The 23,563-nt window shown below is 34.0% G+C and overlaps 3 protein-coding genes and 1 pseudogene across 4 annotated transcripts; 1 reads left to right on the top strand and 3 right to left on the bottom strand.

Moving 5' to 3' along the window:
* Positions 1-852: 852 nt before the first annotated feature.
* LOC129887910 (uncharacterized) lies at positions 853-9,147 on the bottom strand. The gene is made up of 8 exons (XM_055963151.1): positions 9,019-9,147; positions 8,795-8,921; positions 8,195-8,270; positions 7,426-7,498; positions 4,547-4,642; positions 3,795-3,845; positions 2,144-2,530; positions 853-1,467 (listed from the first exon to the last, which is right to left on the bottom strand). Exons 1-8 carry the CDS (start codon positions 9,079-9,081, stop codon positions 1,129-1,131), a joined length of 1,212 nt encoding a protein of 403 aa, XP_055819126.1. The 5' UTR covers positions 9,082-9,147; the 3' UTR covers positions 853-1,128.
* A 287-nt stretch (positions 9,148-9,434) lies between these two features.
* Positions 9,435-16,209, top strand: LOC129887908 (dolichol-phosphate mannose synthase subunit 3). Of its 2 annotated transcripts, none has more exons than XM_055963149.1 (4): positions 9,435-9,540; positions 14,437-14,543; positions 14,650-14,757; positions 15,928-16,209. In XM_055963149.1, the coding sequence occupies exons 2-4, from the start codon at positions 14,442-14,444 to the stop codon at positions 15,958-15,960; spliced, it is 243 nt and encodes an 80-aa protein (XP_055819124.1). In that variant the 5' UTR covers positions 9,435-9,540; positions 14,437-14,441; the 3' UTR covers positions 15,961-16,209. The 2 variants fall into 2 exon arrangements, with proteins under 2 accessions (XP_055819124.1, XP_055819123.1); XM_055963148.1 differs by lacking the exon at positions 15,928-16,209 and adding an exon at positions 15,090-15,581 and having other exon boundaries at positions 9,436-9,540.
* On the bottom strand, positions 11,937-13,369 carry LOC129887907 (EP1-like glycoprotein 2; annotated as a pseudogene).
* Positions 16,210-17,291: 1,082 nt separating the features above from the next.
* On the bottom strand, positions 17,292-20,884 carry LOC129887906 (probable xyloglucan endotransglucosylase/hydrolase protein 28). Its single transcript, XM_055963147.1, has 4 exons — positions 20,441-20,884; positions 20,256-20,356; positions 19,289-19,497; positions 17,292-18,102 (listed from the first exon to the last, which is right to left on the bottom strand). The coding sequence occupies exons 1-4, from the start codon at positions 20,622-20,624 to the stop codon at positions 17,589-17,591; spliced, it is 1,008 nt and encodes a 335-aa protein (XP_055819122.1). The 5' UTR covers positions 20,625-20,884; the 3' UTR covers positions 17,292-17,588.
* Between the last annotated feature and the right edge of the window lie 2,679 nt (positions 20,885-23,563).

Genomic DNA, 23,563 nt, shown 5'->3' with positions numbered 1-23,563 from the left:
AATTCACAGAATAATTATTATTTTTTAAATGTAAAACTTACGTGTACATGGAAATATCTGATTTTTTTTCCAACTATTTGTATTTATTTAATAAATCGTGACTTGTATGATAATATTATATTTTCCATAAAACATGCAACCTCCATTATTATCTCCAGAATTTTACAACTTGCTTGGGATTTGTTGACATGGAGGAATATCAACCACATGAACCAAATCTCAAATCTAAATTTTATATTAATTTGGGGTGAAGGGGTGAAGAACACTATAATCCAATTATATTCAACCTTATCACAAATTACCTTTTATTCAGATATTTTCTATTGGAAATCTAAAAGACAGTATACAAGTAGGTAAAATAATAATAATAATAATAATAATAATAATAATAATAATAATAATAATAATAATAATAATAATTAAAAAAATAAAAAAAAATAAAAAAAAATAATGCAGGGTAAAAAGGATAAGTTTGCTTCTGTCCACCCCTATTTTGGCAAATAACAATTTTTAGGTTTTGGTTAAATGTGCTTTTATTGATAAATCATAAATTTAAGTGAAATAGTTTCAGAAATGAACATCATCATTATTTAACATGATGTTTTTAAAACACAAAAAAACCTATCAAAAAGAAAACATTGTAGTGTAATCCTTAGGCACTACTAAAAAAACACAGCGTTTAGCAGCAATAAATATACCCAGTAACAAAGAGTGCTAAAGCTTTTACCGACATTAATTTATTGTCATTAGATCTAATATCGCTATAAGCTTTAGTAGCATTTACGAAGAGTGCTAACATGTAATAGAAAAACATATTTAGCGGCAATTAATTAATGGCAAAGCTTTACAAGTTTTTCCCAAGACAAGAAGTTAGCTAGCACATTCTTTTTATAACCGCAGTGTCTGGGTCAAAAATGTGCATGCCTCAGATAATTCCACAGGTTACCTACTACCTTCTACCAGCACAGATATCGAATAACTCTATCTACCAAAGTTTGGTCAGATGAAAGAAATTACAGTAATATTTCGAAGTAACTCGAATCACTCAATTTCTTGGCTACTATTATATATTAGATAGCGTGCAAATCCTTGAAATATATATATATGAAGCAAGACCAAATAACATATTCAGTCCTCAAGATCTCCTCCTAATGTAACACAAAAGATAGATTGATTAGTTTTCCAATGAGGTAAATGAAGGACCAGTTCCTTATTCAATTTCAAAACATAACATTCCCATTCAAGAACTGCAGCTGAAAAAGTATCCCAATCAAAGTCATACTCCATGTCCATGATAGGTCTCGAATGGCCAAAGAAATGTTCCGCGAGTTGAATATCCTTCAGAAACACGGATTTCAGACGATCTATTTCTGTTTTTTGTGTTTTGGAAGTCGGAGTTACATTTGGAGTCGTTCCTTCGACTTTTGTCTTTAAACTGGAGAACCTCCAGAGATAGAACTGCACCATCTGCCACACAAAGAAGTCGAATATGAAATCAAGGTGTTTGTGTTTCCTACCTAAACTATCACCAACTATTTATCCAAACACACCTCAAAGTTGACCAAACCAAGTATTTGAATACAATCACCAAAAGGTGCGTGACAATTTAATTTGCCCATAAAATTTTGTCCACTTGGCAGTTGACTCATTAATATCCTACCCTCTGGCCTCTGCTACCCTTTCCCTTTCGGGATGAGGAACTAATTACTATAATTATGAAACCCATATGAGAGACAAAGGAATACGCTATTCTTTTTTATAACTGCATTGGCCAAGAGGTGTTGAAGCTGCATAGATTTCAAGTCGTGTTTTGATAAATATTTAGAAAACACAAACACCTGATAGTCTAGGTAGAAAACTCCCCAAAAAAATGATACTTCAGGAGTGATTTTAACCATTATCTCATTAATTAAATCCTAGTATATATGTTTCGAATGAGACATTGGAAACTTCGACTTCAAAAACCCTCCCTATCAGAATCAAAGAATTGATGCAAAACTCAGTAGGATTTTTGAAGAATGACTAAACATTTCACAATTTCATAAAGTTGACTCCGAATTACGAATATTTTTTATGATTTTAGATGATATAATATTGAAAAAGCTATACTAATCATTTCGAGGATAAGATTAAAGGAAGGTACCTGAAGTGCATGCATTAGATTAAGAAATTGGGTCTCGAACATTTTGCTTTCTCGTGCTAAAAGTAGTGGCCCTGACAGTAACTCCAGTAAGTTATAAGATGAATCTAATGCTGATAGATGGCAAATCTCCTGAAACGGATAGATATTGAATCCAAGAACATGCAATCTTCCGCAGCGTATATCAAATCCGGACAAGAAACTTGAAGCTTCGTCCGGTGGAAACCAGTACATATTGATGGATCCTGGCAATGGTATATATGAATGCAACTTGTTTTCCGCAACATCAAATAAATCTGGTGAGAGAGATGAGATGAGTTTAGGATCTTCATCATAAGACGCATCACGGCTGAACCATAAAGTAAGTGTAATTCGCTCCCCTTCAGTAATCTGTAAGGAAGAACCAGTGAATTAGACAGAGACAGGAAGCAAAGAAAGAGGGAAACTGAATCCTACTTACATAATAGGTTGCAGAAAACCATATCGATGTTTTCCAGATATCGACGAGAAAGCTAATATGGAGAAGTACTAAAGAAGATGAAGATTCTTAAATTAAAGAGAGATACATTGAGATGATTCATCAAGGAGAAAGTTGATCTAGTTACAATGAGTATGGAAAAAAGTAATGTCCATTTTATCTAAGGAAATGATCATTGCACACTCTGTAGTTGTTGTCGGCTAACCTGTTAACCATGCTTAAACAAAGTATGGCACGATGACAAGATTACTGCTTGTGTCTGTATCTGTCCAGCATGTCTGTAGTGCCAATTAAAGGCACAATGTATTTGTACAAAATTAGGAAGAGAATTTCTTTATCCAGAAAAAGGAAAAAACAAATGGACACACTGTAAGGAAGTGCAAAAGCCCCTCGAGTCTACTGTCTTTAGTGTGCTTAGGACTACTATGAAACTAGAGATTTAAGTTTGTTTTCCCTGCACAGGAAATTGTGGCCTGTGGCAACTATGTAATAGACTAGTGTTCTAAATGAATGAAATTTCCGTACCGACTTTAAGCTCCTCCATCAAAAATTAAGTAATAACTAAATGCCTAAATAGTTATGATTGTGAGCTCAAAATGATCAGACAAGGCATAAGATTAGGCGGGTCATCTACATTGAGATCAAGGAGTCTGGCAAAACTGATGCAGCACATAGCTGGCAGAGTATTCAGCTCTTTGGTTTGTATAAGCCATAACTTCACCTGTGTGAGCTCGTTCACATTGCCGGTACCAATCCCGGAAAAAGGAGGAGGGTTGCCAAGGGTCGATCAGAAACAGCCTCTCTACCCCATAAAGGTAGGGGTAAGGTTGCCTACACCTTACCCTCCCCAAACCCCACTTGTGGGATTATACTGAGTTTGTTGTTGTTGTTGGTTTGTATCAGCCATAATGGCAGGGCATTAACAATGAATACAAACTAATGCTAACTTGAGGTAACAAGATCATCTTACAATCCACCCCAACACAATAAGACAGGTGCGACCATTTACTTAAAGTGAGAAACAGATTTAAGCAGGCCATCCAGATTGGAGGGTTAAGCTACGGAGCGTACAACATAACAAGCTGAAATCAGGTCCCTAACAAAATAAGAGGAATTGGAGTGAAGTGAAAGACACACAAAAAGGTTCTATCTTTTCTAATAGAAGAGAGAGGATACCTCATCAACAGAATGTATATTCCGGTCATCAGCCGTGTACATGATAACATCCTAATGAGAAAGAATTATCATCAGTAAGGAGGAGCAGTTAAAAGGGCAAAAAAAGTTAAAATGAAAATTGCATGAAAGACCAGAATCAACAACAACACCATACCCATGGGAATCTTAGTAGCTCAATTGGTTGGCTACTTGAACTTTTACCTTGTTGGCGAGGGTTCCATTCTCCACCTAGTAATCCCTTACCCCATTTCCCCCTCCCCTACCCCCCCATTTACAAAAAAAACAAAAAAAAAAAAACATATCCAGTGTTATCCCACAAAGTGGGGTCTGGGGAGGGTAGAGCGTACGTAGACCCTTACCCCTACCTTGGGAGGTAGAGAGGTTGTTTCCGTTAGACCTGCTCAAGAAAAAACAGTACAAACCAGTCCAACGAAAGAAGTAACAGAAGTACAAGAAACAACAGATAATAACAAAAACTGCAGATAACAATAGAACAGAAACTACAAAGATTAATGTAATATCTATAATTAACATATCGATCTTCACTATAGAGCAATACACTATAGGCAGCTAGCAAATTATAACTTGCATCAGAAGCAGACAGAATTAAAAGGCTTGCTCAAGATTTACATTACATTGGAACGGGAAAAGGATTTACACTGCAAGCAACCATACAAAATGCAAGAGAATGTTACATATTCCAGATGTAAATTAAGTAGTCAAATGCACCATCAAGTCCACAACTCACTTACACCAGCCCTGGGCACAATGTCTGCAGGTTCCCCATCCTTGAAGTGAAAGATACCACCTTTGAAATCCGCTTCACAGCTATTTAAATAACACACTGCCTTCAACAAAAGAATTAAAAATTATCAATGGAGTAGATGAATAAGGACCTCAAGATTTCTGGCGTAGCCATGATAAAACATTGTGATTTTTGCACCTCTCGTTACTTAAGTGTTCTGCAAATATCAAAATATCTAAACACCCACTAACAGACCAATATCCATAATGGTTCCCATTTGATTAATAGACTCTGTTACCACATTTTGACCTAATGTAAAGCATATCTTGTAAGAGATTTAAAAAACATATATACGGTATGCCAAAAGTGCAATAAAAATATATTGGAACTCGTTACACTCCAAAATGACCTTTTAATGTCTTGACATTCCCATCTATTTCTCTCAAATCAGTCCCAAAAGGGCAAAGTGGAAGAAAATCATCGTTAACACCTACCTTGCCCAAGTATCAACCACTATTTATTTTAGTAACCATGCACCGTTTCACCGTCAAACAAAGGAGAAAATGAAAGCTCAGAAGTCCGACAAAGGTTGCAACATAGAAACAACAGACACATCTGAACAAATATTTTAACCATAAAACACAAACTTACAACAATCCGTTATCTACTCATAAGATTATTGCTGCTAGGATAGCATTCTAGGTCGCATACCAAGTAAAGAAAGCTAATATATTTGGTGCACACATTTTCAAGACGTGCTTCCTAAGCATTACGTACCACATCCATTTAAAAGAACTAATGAGAAATGCTTCATGTTTGACATCTTCCTAAGCGTCCAATCATCTTATTAACAAAGTAAGAACAGACGGAAATTTTCTGGAAATACTTTATCAGTTCATCCCATTCCTAATCTTGAAGAAACACAACAAAATCATATATTCTAGGACATCTCAAAATTGTTCATCATAAAAAGATTAGCCACCATGACATTTCAGTGATTTCAGAATGCAGACATCACACGTTACACATCTCTAAGAGCCCGTTTGGATGGGCTTAAAAAAAGTAACTTTTATGTATGAAGTGCTTTTAGAATTTTGAAGTACTGAAAGTTATTTTTATAAATAAGCAGTTGAGTGTTTGGATAAAAGTGTTTATGACGAAGAAATGAGGAAAATAATGTGAATTTTAGGGTTAAAAGAATAAAAAGGGTAGTTTGGGAATTTAGTTAAAATATAAGGGATATAAAAGTAATTTCCATGGTCAAAGAAAATGGCTTTAAGCACTTAGAAAAAAAAAGTTAGGAATCCTAACTTTTCATTTTTGGCTGACTTTAAGAACTTTATGGATTAAAGTTAGCATTAGGCAAACACCACAATAAGCTAAAAAGGGCTTATAAGTTGGTCAAACCAACTTATAAGCCCATCCAAACGGGCTCTAAATGCTGGATTCTCAGAGAAGACATCACAACATAATCGAATATTGGTTACTCCCAACTACAAAGACCAACTAATATTGGAACTCTTTCCTTTCGTAATCCCCTTCCACTAACTCACACTAAGTGGGTCTGCCACTTCCTGCAAGAACCATAATCAACAATCCATACTTTGCAACTATAACCTATTTTCATCAAGAATCATCTGCAAAAGCGAGTCTTTATAACCAATTATCCAACTATTCATGGTTTAAAAGTGAGCTTTTGAAAGCCGAAACTATACAGAGGAACCATCTTTTTCACTATACAAGATGATATTTTTCGTCTCCATTTGTTCAATATTCCTACTAGTATCTCCCATTTGTAGAAAATTGATGATAGGATCTAGAATAAGGAGGATTATATGGGTATACTAGAAAGAGAAGACTGGTCGGCACATCCCCTCAAAGTGACTATGGTTTCTTTCTTCCATCCAATATCTCTCAAATTTCTCAATCGCCGCTTGCCATAATTCAATCTCTCTAAATTCTCACCAGAAGGCATCCTCAAATATCTGTTACGTAGTCAACCTACCATGCACCCAAGCATCTGATTCATTCAAACTATGAACATCACGAACTAACCCAACTAGAATGAACTCTTAACTTTTCCATGTTTGATATGAAGTCCATATACTGCTTCAAACCACACAAAGTTTCTGAGGAAGCAAAACTGTCTGGATTATCATACAAAAAAATGAGTTTATACATCCGCAAGTAATAAGTACGAAACTGACACATGGTGTCCCTACCTGTTATCCAACTTAAATCCACTTGTGGAGCTACTCGTACAGGTCCGTCACTACTTTACTGTAAGATTCCCATGATGAAATCATACAGAACGGGGAGAGATGATCCCCTTGCCTAATCCCCCGCCCAAAAGTCAACTAGTGCTTCATTAATCATGAAAAACAGAAATAAACCTAAGTGAAGAGTTTAACTATATAACTTTGTTGTCAACTGCAGGGCCTTTTGGTCTTCATCTCAAGGAAGATACGACACAGCTAGATAATATACATCATATTACTACGTTATACTGGATGAATATGGGGGCAAGCCAACTTTTGTTCTCCAAACCAAATGTGAATAGTGGCTGTCTGCTGTTATATGCCCTGCGTATTCAACAACCAGAGGAAAGGGAAGGGTGTATTTTCTACATTTATTGGCAAACAATTCAAAATCAATAAACAAGTATGCATCACTAAGCATCATGTACAGCTGGCATGAAAATGTTGTTGGTCATGTACAGCTGGCATGAAAATGTTGTTGGTTTTATCAACAAAAACAATTTTGAGAAACATGAAAACTTAATAACAGCGAGCTGCAAGACGAAGCAATACATTGTTGATAACATAAAACTAACAATATGTAGCAAATAACAACGACAGAAGATACAACAACAAGTAAAGAACGCACCGCAAAATCCCGTTGTTTAAGGTAAGGTCTATTATCATCACTGTGCCAACCGATGCTTGCTCCTCTACACCAGCTGTAATTCATACGGAACATTAGACAAATAGCTCCATAACAATGAAGATTTTTATTTCACTACGATCAAAAACAGGAAGGATAAAATCCTGAAGGAGAAATAATGCAATTGATGATACACTGGGGAAATATATCTTCTACTGCGACAAGAAATGTCTTAAAGTTCAAGAAACTCATGTTCTATTACGGTATTACCAAACTGACCCAAAGTCTTTTTTCTAGTTGGACGGGTCATCTCTCTTTATTCTAATGAATTCTCTCGATTATCAACTCTAGAAATTGAAAAGGCATATACAACGATATCAGCTAGTCCTCATTTCAAAATAGCTGCAAAAGCCTGTATACGAATCCTATAAATTCGTTCCCCTTGATCCAAGTCCATTCAGTAGTTAGAGGTAGAGAAAGTTTACAGCCTACCTAATCCTTCTCCTCAGGATTTTAGATCATGGGTTTTGAAACACAATTTACTTTGCTTACCGAATTCTAGATAGATTATTTATACATATGAAATGACTTTTTTTAATACAATACAGAGTCTAAGCCTAAGCTACTCGATTCTGTCAAACCCGTAACCACAATGTTGTCTCTGCAAAGGCTTGAGACGGACTATGCTTTACCAAGCTTAGCTAGGCAGAGTTCATTATAAAAAGGATATCATCATAAATAAGTTTAGAAGGGAAAGAAGTAGAGTCTCAACCTGATTAGACCAGTGAATTCAACAAACAATTCATACTGGCATCCAAAATACTCTTCTGCTTTCTCCCTTAGCCTCTCTACCGCACACCCATAAAGCAAAAATCAAAGATTAAGTAAAAATAACAAAAATATCACCTTGTAAGCAGAAACTACAACAACAACATATGTAATCCCACAAGTAAGGTCTAGGGAGGTTAGAGTATACGCATACATTCCCCTACCTTTGTGGGGCTAGTAAAGGATTGATTTCTCAAATGGTGACTCAACTAATACTCACTCTATTTCGATTTATTTGTCCTACTTACTTTTTTAGTCGGCTTCAAAAAGAACATATTTTTATTTAAGACTACAAGATTCAAACTTTACTCTCTTAAACTTCTTGTCAAGTCAAGATAGACAAACAAATTGAAACCGATGGAATAGTTATTATCTCAAAAAGTAATATATTTTTTTAATTCCAATTTTCTTCAAAAAAAGATAGTGACTTTATAAGATACTAATAACATTAACTCGAGCGACCATCTAAGAAATCAACTCGCCAATAAACATAAATAAGAAAAATTAGAATTTCAAGAATAGCAAAATTAGAGCAAAAAAAAACCTCTGATTGGAATGATGGGCATGATGAAATGAGCAGAATTAGTAGCAATAAGATGAGATAATGTTGTAGAGAACACATTTGGCCTGTACCCTACTGTACAACAACTCTTGTGTATAAACTCTAACTCCTGCAATTAACCCAAAAAAAACTGTAAAATTATCAAAAGAATGAATTTTTTAAACCATTTTTTTACTTTTTTGAGTTTCTAAATCTGGGAAATTGACCTTGCAAAGATGTAGAGGAAGAAAGTTATGGAGAATTAGACGGGGGTGCTTGCTATCTGCCATTGTTGGAACTTCAAGAACAGCTTATTTTAGGGCCATTTCTTAACTTCCCCAAAACTTGTATTTTTGTTTTTTTTTCTTTTAGGGTAAATATTATATTGAAACACCACTAATTCAAATTCTTACTAAGCATTTTATTTTTAATTTTTATTTTTAATTTTTAAATTGTGCACTGTAAAATTCATTCGGAGGTAGCATTTTATGTTATTATTTATGTTAATAATTTTTATATAGTATTAATTAAATAATTTTAATTTTTAAAAAAAATTATACATTAATTAAATTTTTTTTAAAATAAAATAAAAAACATTTTTTTTCCTGAAAATAGGCTCCCCAGACACTACAGTTGGTTGATAAGCTCACCTTAAAATAGTTTAAAAAAAAAAAAAAAAACTGCAAAACCTGTTGGGTGCACAATATCAGCAGTGGGAAATCGGAGCAGGCTTCAATATTCAATATCAGGTTTGTTTTGTGATTGTTCACTATATGTTTTCTTTGTTTCAAACAAAAGATTAGATTTTTATCATCTGGGTGTGATCAAATTGGCTAAAATTGAATTGGGGTTTCTTTAAAAGTTTATGGAATTAGAGTTATTGGTGGATTTTTAGAAGATTTGATGAAAATATTAGATTTTTATCATCTAGGTGTGATCAAATTACCTAAATTGGCATTGGGGTTTCTGTAAATGTTTATGGGATTAGAGTTATTGGTGGATTTTTAGGAGATTTGGTGAAAAGATTTGATTTTTATCATATGGGTGTGATCAAATTACCTAAAATTGGTATTGGGGTTTCTGTAAAAGTTTATGGGATTAGTGTTATTGGTGGGTTTTTAGGAGATTTGGTGAAAATATTAGATTTTTAGCATATGGATGTTATCAAATTACCTAAAATTGGTGTTGGGTTTCTGTAAATGTTTATGGGATTAGAGTTGTTGGTGGACTTTTAGGAGATTTGGTGAAAATATTAGATTTTTATCATCTGGGTCTGATCAAATGTATTGGGGTTTCTGTAAAAGTTAATGGGATTAGTGTTATTGTGGATTTTTAGGAGATTTGGTGAAAAGATTAGATTTTTATCATCTGGGTGGTGATCAAATTACCTAAACTTTGTGAGGAGGTTAACCAAGAAGAAGTCCTTGTGAAGCTGACCGAAAAAGCTCTTAAGATTTCAATCAAAAGAGGAGGAAGAAGATCAAGAAAATCTTGAGGGAAAAGAAGATGAATATCTTGCTTTATTATCCACTTTAAGGAGAAATGAGAAAAGGAAGGGTGTGTTTTAGAGCGACGTAGACATGGAGGATGTGTTATATCAAAGCTTAAATTGTGCGCAAAGTGAGTTAGGGGGTTAGATTTCCGCACAAGAATTCAAGAATGGACAACGAGACAAGTTGTTTTTATCGACTATGAATGAACAACAAACTATTGACAACAAGGGAGAGGACTAGTCACTTAATCTGTTCATCAACAATTTTACTAGCTTGATTGGAGCACAACCGATACCACCCGAAGAAATAATGAGTGGCGATCATCATGGCGAAACATGATTGGATGAACATGGAGATAAAAAGGAGCTTGGAAAACTACCATATTGCACAAAATGCTAATGGAGGATCAGTTGAGGAGAATTTCGAAGGATTTCGGGGAGGCAATGTCCTTGAACAACTTCATTATGGAAACATGAACTTGAATGATACCCCGAAATGAACATCATCAATCTCCACTTTCTGTTGGGGATTTGGCATACGAGGATAGATCGGAATTAAGCTAGATATAGCTAAAACAAATAATTCATGTTCTTTTTCCCTTTCGCGAAGAGTTCATTATATGCCTTGATTACTCGCATTTCATGTTTTAGGCACAGTTTATCGATAAATATAAATAAATAAACTACTATTGTCATTATCTTTTTCTTCTTTGCTCATTTTTTCCCCTTTGATGTTACCATGTGCTTTATTGATCATTTTAGGCCTGGGTTGAAATTTTAGGGCAAACAAAAGCTAGTGTAACTTGATGGATAATAGGGGGAATCCATCTTTGTCCCTCAAGTTACAACATACAACATACCCAGTGAAATCCCGAGGTCTAGGAAGTGGATGTGTACTACTTTGTGAGGATATATAGAGGTTGTTTCCGATAATGTCCCTAGCTCAAGTTACACAAGAAGATTTTTAGAGTTAGTTAGAGTTTGTGTCTCAATAATCATAAAAGCTGTGTCTCTGGAATTTTATCAAATGGAATTTGTTGTCATCTATGATCTGTACCAGTTAGTCTCTTGGGATTAATCAGTGACGTTGCATTTGCAATTTTTGATTACTAGTCTATAGTAGTTTTCATAGTTTATGTTCATGTTTTTGTTCTTAGACTGATTTACTGTAGTTATACATCTTCTTACCTTGATTCTTGTCTCTGATTCATATGGGAATGTGTGAATGACACAGGAAAGAATATATGACTTTAGTCATGTTGTTTTTATTTTTGTGTGTTTCCATTTACTCATATGTAATTACTTTAGTTTAACACTCTGTACCAAATGCTTGCGTTTGAGTTGTGATTGCAATATTTTTCTTTTTCAATGTGGAGTTTGTGTTGCTTGAAATTTTCCAACTGCTTCTGATATATTAGGATCGAGATTCTCTGCTGGTGCAACCACTTGTCCGGTGCAGATATTTTCAATTACTTCTATTGTTTCTTCTATTCAGTATATGCTTTGTCTTTCTGCTTGTGCCTTGTTTTATTTCTTCATGTCAGTACTGCACAATTCCTTTTATTTGGTCATAATGAGTTACAACATTCCAGCCTTATCTACTGGTGTCATTGCTATCTTAATTGCGTCCGACGTTGCCAGTTCTACTCCTTGATTACTAGAAATATTATTTGCTTAAGGAATGTGAGCTCTAGATTGTTCCAGTTTCCTGGTAGTGGAGTTCAATGGTAACATTTCAGCCTCGGAATAGTCCCCATCTTCAACTTCCAAAAGTCTATGGTTCTTTGAATTGTTACAAGTCAGCCTTGTGACCTCAGAACAACCAAGATTAGGCAGCCTAACATTTATCGGTCTGAAAGAGGTAGTTGAATTGGAGCTTATGGGACAATGTAGTTGTCCCATTGTGCAAATGCCATATCTTACAGAGACTGGGGGGTAATTTCATTCCCCACGAAAGTCTGTCAAGAGATCATCCACCTCTCTCCACCGACTTTGCCATCGTACACTTTCAAGTGTCCATTGGACTCGAGTTTCATATATTGAGAAGAGGATGCTGGAGTAATAGAAACCAGAATCCACTCGGTGGTATCACTCGAATTTGTGAATAATTAAGCTTCCATCCAAATGCATAACATAATTGGAGCCTCCACTAGGATTCAATCCATCAACAGATGCTTCATTTATTTTTTTTTAATTTTTTTTATGACAAGGGAAACCCGCAACCGCTGGTAAAAAACACCACTCCTATGCAATAGCTTGCAAACCACACAGGAGAGGTAACCCGCACGCTCGACCCAGAAGGCAAACCCCTTGCTTTCGCTGGCTAGGGGTTTCGAACTTGAGACCACCAACATGGAAATCCCAAGTCCAAACCACTGGGCCACCCCGAAGGGTATCAGATGCTTCATTTTTGTGGAGGATTTGACTCTACGAAAGCAACTAAACCACTATCAGTAGCAGAGAAAGAAAACAAACCTCTTTAAGTCCAGTTTGTTGTTGAAACACTTGCTGTTAGTTTCATCCCGGATACTAACTTCTGCCATGGAACTAAAGCATCAGTTGGGTGATCGAAAGATTGCCAAAAAGTTGTGTTCTTGGAATCAAACAGAACAAGATTCCCCTCATTGGTCAAGCTTAAGCCAACAACAGATTTGCCAGCAGTGTTTGTTGACCAAGACAAAGTACCATCAGCATTTCTGAGCACTAATCCTTCTGCTGTAAGTTGCAAAGTAGAAATGTTCTTAACCGGATTGTTCCGGTTAGCAGACCAAACAGTTTGTGGGAATCTAATCCCGGGAGAAGTAATTTGGGAAGCGCTGTTGGTTTGCACAATGAATATCGCAAAGAGGTAACTATCACAATTATCATTACAGTAGAAACCACAAGCATATTTTAGACTAAAAGTTCCTCTGAGTAGTATGGCCCTTATTCTTGAGCCATCAGTGAAATCCGCTGAATGGGGTGCAGAAACACTGTTGACCCAAGTTGTAGAAAGATTTGCAGTGGGTAATCGAAACTTTGGCCGGATATTAGATAAAAAGAACAACAAAGGATGAAGGCAAAAGGAAAATCTTGAATAAAGCCATTAAGAACACTGGATGATGATGATTTATAATTTAATACCAAACAAAGTGCCTTTGATGAATTGCATTTTCTAATGCAAAATGCAAAATCTATATATAATATGATCAAGAAAGAAAAAAGCACCTAGTTTTCACAACTTGGATAACTGGAAATTGACTAGTAAAAACTAAGCCAGATGGAAGTTTGTTGTATAGAATATGAAATTCAATTTGCAGGTGAGAAAGAACTCAAGATGTTGTCTTTGTCAATGGGTTTGAAGAACATTGCTAGATGGGGTTGACAGTAGGTTTTAGTTCTTCATCTTTTTATCTGATCTTCTGTAACCATACCGGATTTTAGTTGTTGGCTTTCATATAGTGCTCCAGAATTTTGTTAGTTTTTGCATCATCCAGTATTTTCTTAGTCTGGATTTTAAGCTTTTATAACTTTTTGAAAAATAATATGGTGGTCTTTGCTTTCTGTTTTCTTGCGTTGGATTTGATTCTGACAAAGATAAGTAGTTTACTCCCGAAGGAATGATCATAATCAACTAACATTGGACATCCACGTAGGCCGTGAAGTTTAACGTTAACAATGCATTTATTTGTGGCTTTCTACACATTTGGCCGCTTGGCCAAAAATATTTAAAATCCCTAGCCGATCTACATAAATTATACACGGCTACTCACGTATATACATATATTATACATTTGTCGGCTACTTTTTTGTGTGCCGGTTATACTGTGTAATAATCCCTTTTTTGTTTTATAGACGTAGATCAATTTGTCTAGGATGGGGATGCATGGGGGATGAGGGGTGGGGGTGAAAGAATAGGACAGGAAGCTATTTTTGTAGTATTAACAGCAAAGTAACTTTCTCCTTACAACCAAAGAATGGTAAATATTTCACTCACCCCCCAAACAACGGAAAATAAGTAAGAAAACCTCTTATTTTCCTTCATACCAAACATACCCTGAAAGTTTATTTAGTTGGCTTCTTAATGTTTCAGTCGTTGACTTCTATTATATGTTAGTCAATGGAAAGCTTTAGTCTCCTCTAGTACTCACATCAAAGTAACGCATCGCCGCAGATCCAATGAAACATATCGTGAAGATTTTGGCGTTCTTGCTTGCAGTAACTGCTGTTTGGATAGGCTTGTTGCAGACATCAACTATTCCGGAGAGCTATACCTGGCTGGTGAGCTCTAATTGACTGACCATCTTTCTTTTACCTTTGGCAATGGCATTTGGTTAAAGTTTCTTACTTTTCAATGATTCTTAATTTTTTGCGGTCGTTGTTGCAGTTGCCTCTATACCTCATTGTGTCCCTTGGTTGCTATGGTCTGTTAATGGTTGGTGTTGGTCTAATGAATTTTCCCACATGTCCTCAAGAGGCTCTTTTCTTACAGCAGGTACAGTTGCACATTTCATTCAATTGCCTACCTATGTTGCTCAGACTCTTCAAAAATGTTGACGGGCTGGTGCCGGATCCTCCAAAAGTGGAGGAGGGCAGTAACATTTTTAGAGAATCTGAGCAACATAGTTGCATACTATACTGCTAGCTGACAGGGTTATTGTTAGCCAAGATAGTGCCGGGAAAACAAGGGATTCGGCTTCTTGGCATTTCATTGTGAATTAAAGGATCATATAATTGGAAAAAGGGTCCAGAAAAGGATGACGGAATTTGATGGAAACATAACTAGAAGCATATATCATCATTGTTCATTTGTTGTTTCTTCTGTAGGATATTGTTGAAGCCAGGGAATTCTTGAAGAAAAAAGGGGTAGACGTCGGTTCTGATTGAATGTTGTTTAAGTCGCGATCACGGTTATTTAACATATGGAGAAACACAGTTACTGAAGATGAAAAATACAGTCAGTAGTATGCTTCAAGTAGAGGAACATAACTCTCAATCTTCTGATGCCCCATCTACGCCAGTCGACAACTAACTTCCCAAGTTATCACCCGACTCGAAAATGTTTCTTTTTTGTTCAAAATTTTTTCATAACAATATTACTTTTGGGGTTCTGTTTTGAGATAGAACATTTACATCATGATCATGATGGGGGTACCTTTTGAGCCATTAAGGCTTCAAGCTAGTAGTTGAAGTCAAGACCAAGAGAACAAGAGGCATTGATTTTTCTTGGCTCTTTTTTGGTTGTTTTACCAGTCTTTAAGCTTCTATTTTTAGCACTTATGTTTTGGTTAATCCTTTGATTGAAATCCTTGAGCCGAGGATCTATTGGAAACAGTATCTCTACCTATGAGGTAGGGGTAAGGACGTGAGGATCTCACTTTGTGGGACTATACTGAGTATGTTATCGTTGTTATGGTTGAAAGCCAAGTTATTGTGGGAGAGTTACCCTCTCTTTTCTTCTCGTTAGGTGATATATTTCACCTGCTCAACTTAAGGTGGTGCAAATTAACGGTTAAACCAATAACTCGAATCAATTATTGAGTTATTGGGTTAATTGTTTGGATATCGGATGCAGATTTAAATTACTGGTTTCATCTGAACTCAGTACTTTCAACATGTAAAAATCTTCTAAATTACAACAAAATACTAAGCATCTCGCATGCAGGCAGGGTTTGAGGAAGGGTTGCATGTGATGTAGATAACCTACCCTTATGCAAGCATCAGTTGATAGTTCCACGGCTCGAACTTGTCATCAGTTGTTGATTTCATGGCTTAAATATGTGACCTATAAGTTACGTGGCGACAAAAATATTTGCTCCATGGCTCCCCTTCAACTATGGGACTAGAACTAAGTTATATCCAAATGGAATAGCTATGTTATTTGTTTTGTTTCCCTATTTTGTGAGAAATCATATTCTAAAATCTAAATTACCCACTCGTATTGTTATCACATAAAAGTATTGAAGCTTTTTTTTCATTTGGTGTTCAAAATTTATTTTGGGGATTAACTAATTCAAATTCGCGTCAAAAAGGAGCAAGTGCACAAACAAGACACTTTGGACCATTTTTAAGCTTAGTCATGACATAAAAATTTGCAAGCTTAGCCATTTCAGAACTAATTTCAGGCATACGCGATTGAAGTAATTCATGTATTAAGTTTGGTAGCAAATCTCCCACATTTTTACTTGAGTTTTGCTTGTCAAAGACCTAACATCAAACATGTATTTTTGAAGTTCCAAACATATATATTCAAAATTGTAAGTAATTTTTCTGAATCTTGAACTACCAATCTTTATCACTGCAAGTATTTTCAAGTTTTTTTGGCTACACCCACTTAATTTAAACAATTTTCATATTTGTGACTCCAGACACATTTATTCGAGCTTGCAACCATGATAAATTCAAATGTTTGAAGTGGATGTAAAATGTTAAAAGATGACCTTAAATGGCAGTGTGCAAATAGGCTACATGGTGAAATTACTTCAACAAAAAGTTCCGCTTTTGGAGGTAAAATGTTACTCCGAAAGGTGACTCCATTCTCAAAGCTTGAATTCAAGACCTCTTTAAGAATAAAATTTCATTCCTAATGTTAGAATTCAAGACTTCTGATTAAGAATAAATGTGTACTTACTATGCCACCCAACTTTTGGAAGTAAACTATTGAAGCTCACTTTTAAAGGTAAACCGCTAGTCTAAAAAACGACTTCATTTTCAAAACTTGATTTCAAAACCTCTTTAAGAATAAAATTTCATTCTTAATATTACCGCACCACCCAACTTTTGGAGGTAAACTATTGAAGCTCACTTGGCAAAACAAATGACCAAACTTCAAATCCTAATATTCTTCCTTGAAGAATATAAAAATAATAATATGGTCTTTAGATTTCCAGCAGTTAAAATCAGACACTTTGGATTCTTGTAGCCAACCATTTGACAAATGGTCCTCGCAACATGCCAAGAGAGGCCCAAAAAACTTATAATAAGACATCATGAATAGAAACAAACATGCTTAAAGAACACACAAAAGTATAATAAATAATCTTTGTACTATGCATTCATTTATTATAAAGTGTCACAGAAAAAAAGTACACAAAATCACCAACAAGTTGAATTTATAAAATTAAAGGCCCACACAACAAAAAACATCAACTAGAACATGGCTTGGGACCTCTAAATAGGTATGACTTATATACATACCCCCAACAATATATTGAAATCTTCTCCTTTTTATATATCCTCTATTCACATGTGAATATAACAAAACCTCAAATGATCACTCATCATCATGTGACAATATAGAGAAAAACTTATGGCATTGGTTTTTTTTTACCTAAAGGATACATCATCATCATCCTTCAACTTTGATCTGCTCCGACGGTGTCGTTTCCCGTGATGGTGGTGGGATCCTCCAAATGTAATGGGGTCAAATGATCGGAGTCGTTCGGCTTCCTTAGGGTCAATCACACACTCGGGAGGAGGGACCTTATATCGAGTCCTGTCGTAGCAGTAGGAATATTGCATTTGCATCTTTCTGAAGTTCTCCATTTTTCGTCTTTGGTCAGGGGTGATACCGGTAGGGATCGATGGAGTTTTTGGCGTAGTATCGTGACATTTGGATGATAGTTCGATTGGATCGACCGCACATCCGTGGAGGATGAAATCGGAGAACTCAGCAATATACGGGGCGTATTTGTAATTGACTTTGTATTTTCCACCATTTGTAGCCCAATCAGAACCATCCCATATTGTAGCTATCAAAGACATTGGCTTAGACGGGAAGTCCCCACCCATGGCTTGTGTCCTCTTGATCTCTCTTATGGGGACATTATCTACATTAAAGCTGCAACAAGATGCAAAACAACACAAATACAAACAAAAACAGAATCAGGGCCTTGTTTACCAAATACCACAAGTACGTGATGCCGTTCGGTAAGGCACCAGCCACGTTTTGCACTCTTATGAATTAAGATTTTATGATAGCTATGTTGCTCGGACTCTCCAAAAATGTTGCCACACCTGTGTCTGATCCTTTAAAAAATACACTACTTTTGGAGGATCCGACAAGCACCAGGTGGTATTTTTGAAGAGTCCGAGCAATATTACATGATAGTATCCACAAGAAATTTAGCAAGGATAGTGTGTACGCAGACATTATCCCCTACCTTGAAAAGGTAGGGATTCCTCATTGAGGTCGGGGTCGCATGAGCCTGACCAGCCCAAAAGGGCATGGCCAGATCCAAGACGAACACAACCGTCGTCATAATAGGGAATTTCCAGTCCTAAGCAAAATAATAAAAAGAAACAAAACAAAAGATTCCCATAGTCTTATGCCAACAAAAGGGTATGTTGAGAAAGGCCTCGTCACTCTTGTACACTCATTGACACAACATAGCAATCAAAACTCCCTGTCAAAATCTTGTCACACATTGTTCTTATAATTTGGTTCTTAAGCTTAACTATGAAAAACAAATAAATCAAGAAAGATTGGTAAAGACAGTTGAACTTATTACATAATTAGTTAAAAACAAAAACATGTGTATCACATAACACAGACAACCTTACTCATAAAGGAAACCAATTTGACATCATATCAGTAAAAACAGCTCAGAGGACAAAAGATTATTGAGGCTAATAGCTGGATGTGAAAGTAACTCATGGTATGAGAAGCAAAAAAATTGTTACAGCTTAAGTTGCTCGGACTCTCTAAAAACGTTATCGCACTCGTACCCCTGTCGGATCCTCCAAAAATCCACTACTTTTCGAGGATACACTCACCTGATGGCATTAATAAGAGTCCAAGCAACATAGGTTACAAACTATAACAGTGTCAGAACCAAGATTATCATCAAGGGGATTCTAAATATGAAGAAGTAAACACAGGAAGAAGCCAATGGGGTTCAACATCTTCTAGCTCCGCCCATATATAGTGTAATTTTTCGACCTAGCTCAGCCCGTAGACCATACATGATCAAAAATTGGATGCAAACATTAAAAAGGCAGAGATACTAACTACTAGTGTTACTTACATGATTAAATTCTCAGTCCAAAGGATACTGTATTGATGAAAATCTTCAGAAGGATCAAACCAAAGTCCATATCTTTCTTCTCTGCCAACATCTGTGCTACCATTCCCATAGATATTTGTCTGAATTCTCCAGTCTTTGCCTCTAATATTTCCCAAGAACTCAAAATCAATTTCATCATGGTTCTTCTCAAACATGTCCCCATTAGACATCTGCCATCAACCAAATTAAGAAAAAATCAAGATTTTAGTTTAGAGAAATCTCAAAGAATTAACTCTTGGTTCATCATTTACACAATTTGAAAATTACCAATTTCCATTAGTTGGTTAAAAAGCCATTCTTTAAAGGTAAAAATAATTTTAAAATAACTAAGAAAAAAGGTGATAAATTTACAAAAATCTACTAGCATTTAAAAAATCATCAAGAATCCATATGGGTGTGAAAGAAAAGTCTTTAAAGATCAAAACTTTCATCCATGGAAAGCAAAAACTACTAGTAATTTATATAATGAAAAATAAAACTTTTGGCTCATTTCACTAACACAGTCTGAAAATTTACACCATTGGGAGGTTAAAAACCCAATCTTTATAAAAGAAAATTCTACAAATAAATTTAGCATGTGAAAAATCATCAAAAATCCATACGGGTGTGAAAGAAAAATCGAAAAAGATCAAAACTTTTTCACCCATGAGAAGCAAAAACTGCTAATAATAAAAAATTTGGCTCATTTTTAACATAGTATGAAAATTTACTAATTAACACCATTGGGGGGTTAAAAAAATCCAATCTTTACACAAGAAAATTCTACAAAATAAATTTAGCATGTGAAAAATCATCAAGAATTCATATGGGTGTGAAAAAAAAAACTGAAAAGATCAAAACTTTTTCATCCATGAGAAGCAAAAACTTCAAATTTATACAATAAAAAAACAAAAAAAAAATATCATTAGTCAGTTAATAATAAACTTACATAAAATGCAACAACAACACCAGCAGTGTAATCTGCAGGTAACTTAATAGAAGCACTAAAATATCCATGAAGATAAAGATCTTGAGATACAAATCCAGCCCCTGTAAAATAACTCATCCATTAAAACAAAGAATTAAATAAATAAATAAATAAATAAATAAAAATAATATTTCAAAAAAAAAAACCTGTTCTTTTATCAAGAGAAATATGAACTGATTTTCCATCTTTAAGGATCATAAGATTATTATCACCAAATAAATGAGAGTATCCTTCATCAAAAGCTAAAATTGACATATTTCTTGAAAACCCAGAAACCAAAACAAGAATACAAGACAAAAATATGAAAAAAAACAGATGATAGTTCACCATTTTAAAAAAAAAAATTGCGTATTTTTATTTTTTGCCCCTTTTATCAGTTATGGGCACCCAAAGAGTAGTTTTTTGTTGTATTTTTTTCTAGAGTTGTAATGCATGAGAAAATGAGAAGTGAAAAAAGAAAAGTGAGATTTTTCAGTCTCTACAGAGAAGAGTGGAAGAAGAAGAAGAAGAAGAGAGAAAGGGGTAATTTTGATTGAGAAGAACGGCAAAAAGGGGAAGAGAGGCTGCATTTTATGGGGTGGTGAGACTTTTAGGTGCGACGGAATCGCATTTATCTTTATTAGAGAGCGTTTTACCTTTTAAATAACAGTGGAGTCATTTTATAGTAAGGTGGTTTTGTTTGAATTTTTTTTGATGGAAAATTATATTATTTATATATGATTAAAATAAGTTTTTATGTATATATAGTAGATGTCGAATCCCTTTAACTAATTTGTATGTCTAGTTCTTTAGATTTTAAATGCTCTTAGTTAAAATTTTGGCTCCAACATCACTTTCAACGTAAAATATTTTAACATAAATTTAAATTTAGTCAAATTCTAATATGAATACTCAATATAGGATGGCAAAAAAAAAGTATGAGGTGTTCACAACATTTTTGACAAAAAAAAATTAGCAATCAAAAAAGTTTTGGAATTTGAGTTTTGGGTAAAAGAACCAAAAAAAAAAATGTTTGAAAGTGTTTTACTTTTAAATGGAGTTTAATAGATATATGAAGTGTGTTTAATTATATATTATTATTATTTATCGATAAATTTTTAGTAGCTCAATTAATTAATTATTTGAATTTTTTACTTTGGCCGTTCACTTCTCAAACTTTGTAAATTCTTTCCTCCGTTTCTCCTTTACATACTCTTAATTTAATTATTTTTAAAAAAAAAACACTATCATTAGATGATTGATGAGATAATAGTCATAAATTTGGATTATTATTTTTTTTAGCAAGTTTTTCATATTCTACTCATCATTGTTTGTTTTATATATTTGAATTATCACTATTTATATATTTTTACCTAACTGAGTAAGTGAGATGGTTTAGATAGAAAAAAGGAATGATTGAGAGTTGATTTAATCAACTTTAAGGTGTATTTTAATACATATATGATGGTAATTCAAGTAGAAAAAGAGAACATTTGTTCAATTAACTTATGAAACTGGAAAAAAAATTGTTCTAATGTGCTTTTGATCATTAACGCATAATTAATTAACAATTATTCAGCTTCATCAAATTACTCTTAAATGGTAAGTTGAATTGATTGGTATAATATCTGATATGGATAACTATTAATTGGCTTTAAATGAATTTTACATGATATAAATCTAAATTAGTTGGAGTTCTAATATGCGTACGAGGAAAAAAAATAGACAAATGTCATCTGGAATTTTTAAATATAAACTTATCTTTTATAAAAATATCCCTTTTTTAGTGTTTAGTAGATTCCTATGTAAAATGTTTTTTTTTTCTGGCTATGAAAATTAGATTAATTTTCTTTTGTTGGTTCTCTTTGTATTTTTAAAATTTAAGTGTCTATAAGAAAAAGAGATTTTTATTAAATTAATTTTAAAAAATAAGCAGAGGCAAGAAGTTTGGGGGAAAGGAAAATTGACTCATCCTTTTGGGGCTTTTACAACTAATTTGACAAACAACTACTACAAGCAATTAATTATTCTGAACTTTTTCTTTTTTTTTTCTTTTTTGGGGGTTGTATTTTCAAAACATACTAGGGTAACAAATTATAAAATTAAAAAAAATATTGTTTTTATTTATTCTATAATAGTTGGCAAATTTTCATAATAGATTTGTGGAAAAAAAGTGGTTTAAAAATGCACAGCAAGAAAAGCATGAGAATATAGCATATAGAATTTTGGAAGACGTAATTAGTACTAAAATGAAATGTATGGTTTTTTTTTCTTTCCTAATTTTTATAAATTGTAAGAAGCTTTGAACTTTGCATATTAATTTCTCTCCATTCTCAAAAGCGAATTCAGAATTTAAAGTTCATGAGTTTTTATAACAATCTCAAATTAATATATAACAATAATTGAATTTACAGTTAAATACTTATAGATTATAAATAAGGTTTTATATATAAAATAAATAAAATTATTTAATTCGCCTAAATGATGCTCTAAATTCGCCTACCTTCCCAAATAAAGAAAAATGAAAAAAAGTTTGGTGAAATGAGGGAAAAGAGAGAAAGAAAATAGGGAAAAGGTAAACTTGGATTCTGCAAATAAATTTTATTACTAGCCTAACTTGGAATATTTAAACATAGAAATAAATAATTATTTAATCAAAATCACATGTTGTTTGCTGACTCATTAGATGTTTGTTCCTCTAATTAAAGTGATGTTAGGAGAATGTCTTTTAGCCTAATTTTAATAATGAGAAGAGAGTGGTATTTGAATAATAGATAATAATTAAAGCTTTTCTCATAAGTACTTTGAAGAAGAAACTAAATAACTAATAATACTTGAGATTAGTCATAATACCTCATTAAGTTCTTGAGAGACTATTTTTTTCTTGTGGCCAATCAATTTGTGCCTAGTTCATTTTTGGTAGTTAACTCTCTTAATCACATCCAAGAGGTAAAGTGACTCCAATTAAGCATAGAAAATTGTAGTTTGTTTTATACAACAAAATAACATATTCAGGATAATCTGATAAGTGCGAACAGAATAGAATACGTGCATATCATATATTTATTTTTATAAAATAGAAAAAACATTTTTGAAGGACCTTCGATTTAAAAGAAAAAATTTGATCAAATACAGTATTATAAAAAAAAAGACAACAAAAGAGTAAAATATAAAATAAATGCAGCAACAAATATCAATACATATTAAAAAATAAAGTACGTGATAACTAAATAATATTATTAAAAGGACAAGAGAAGAGAAGAAGGTTACTCCACTCTCTCTCTCCCACT

The sequence above is a fragment of the Solanum dulcamara genome, chromosome 4 (genome assembly GCF_947179165.1).
Source record: "Solanum dulcamara chromosome 4, daSolDulc1.2, whole genome shotgun sequence".
NCBI lineage: Eukaryota > Viridiplantae > Streptophyta > Magnoliopsida > Solanales > Solanaceae > Solanum > Solanum dulcamara.
This window is presented reverse-complemented; position numbering and strand designations above follow the sequence as displayed.

What these genes read in the sequence shown, in the direction of transcription:
- LOC129887910 (XM_055963151.1), bottom strand. Translation starts at nt 9,081, where the DNA reads ATGGCAGATAGCAAGCACCCCCGTCTAATTCTCCATAACTTTCTTCCT. An exon ending in GCCCATCATTCCAATCAGAG is followed by an intron (nt 8,271 to 8,794) that starts GTTTTTTTTTGC and finishes GGTGTGCGGTAG; the next exon opens with AGAGGCTAAGGGAGAAAGCA. An exon ending in GAATTCACTGGTCTAATCAG is followed by an intron (nt 7,499 to 8,194) that starts GTTGAGACTCTA and finishes TATGAATTACAG; the next exon opens with CTGGTGTAGAGGAGCAAGCA.
- LOC129887908 (XM_055963148.1), top strand. Translation starts at nt 14,442, where the DNA reads ATGAAACATATCGTGAAGATTTTGGCGTTCTTGCTTGCAGTAACTGCT. An exon ending in CGGAGAGCTATACCTGGCTG is followed by an intron (nt 14,544 to 14,649) that starts GTGAGCTCTAAT and finishes TCGTTGTTGCAG; the next exon opens with TTGCCTCTATACCTCATTGT. An exon ending in AGGCTCTTTTCTTACAGCAG is followed by an intron (nt 14,758 to 15,089) that starts GTACAGTTGCAC and finishes TTTCTTCTGTAG; the next exon opens with GATATTGTTGAAGCCAGGGA.
- LOC129887906 (XM_055963147.1), bottom strand. Translation starts at nt 20,624, where the DNA reads ATGGTGAACTATCATCTGTTTTTTTTCATATTTTTGTCTTGTATTCTT. An exon ending in GTGTTGTTGTTGCATTTTAT is followed by an intron (nt 19,498 to 20,255) that starts GTAAGTTTATTA and finishes GGTTGATGGCAG; the next exon opens with ATGTCTAATGGGGACATGTT. An exon ending in TGGACTGAGAATTTAATCAT is followed by an intron (nt 18,103 to 19,288) that starts GTAAGTAACACT and finishes ATCTTGTTGCAG; the next exon opens with CTTTAATGTAGATAATGTCC.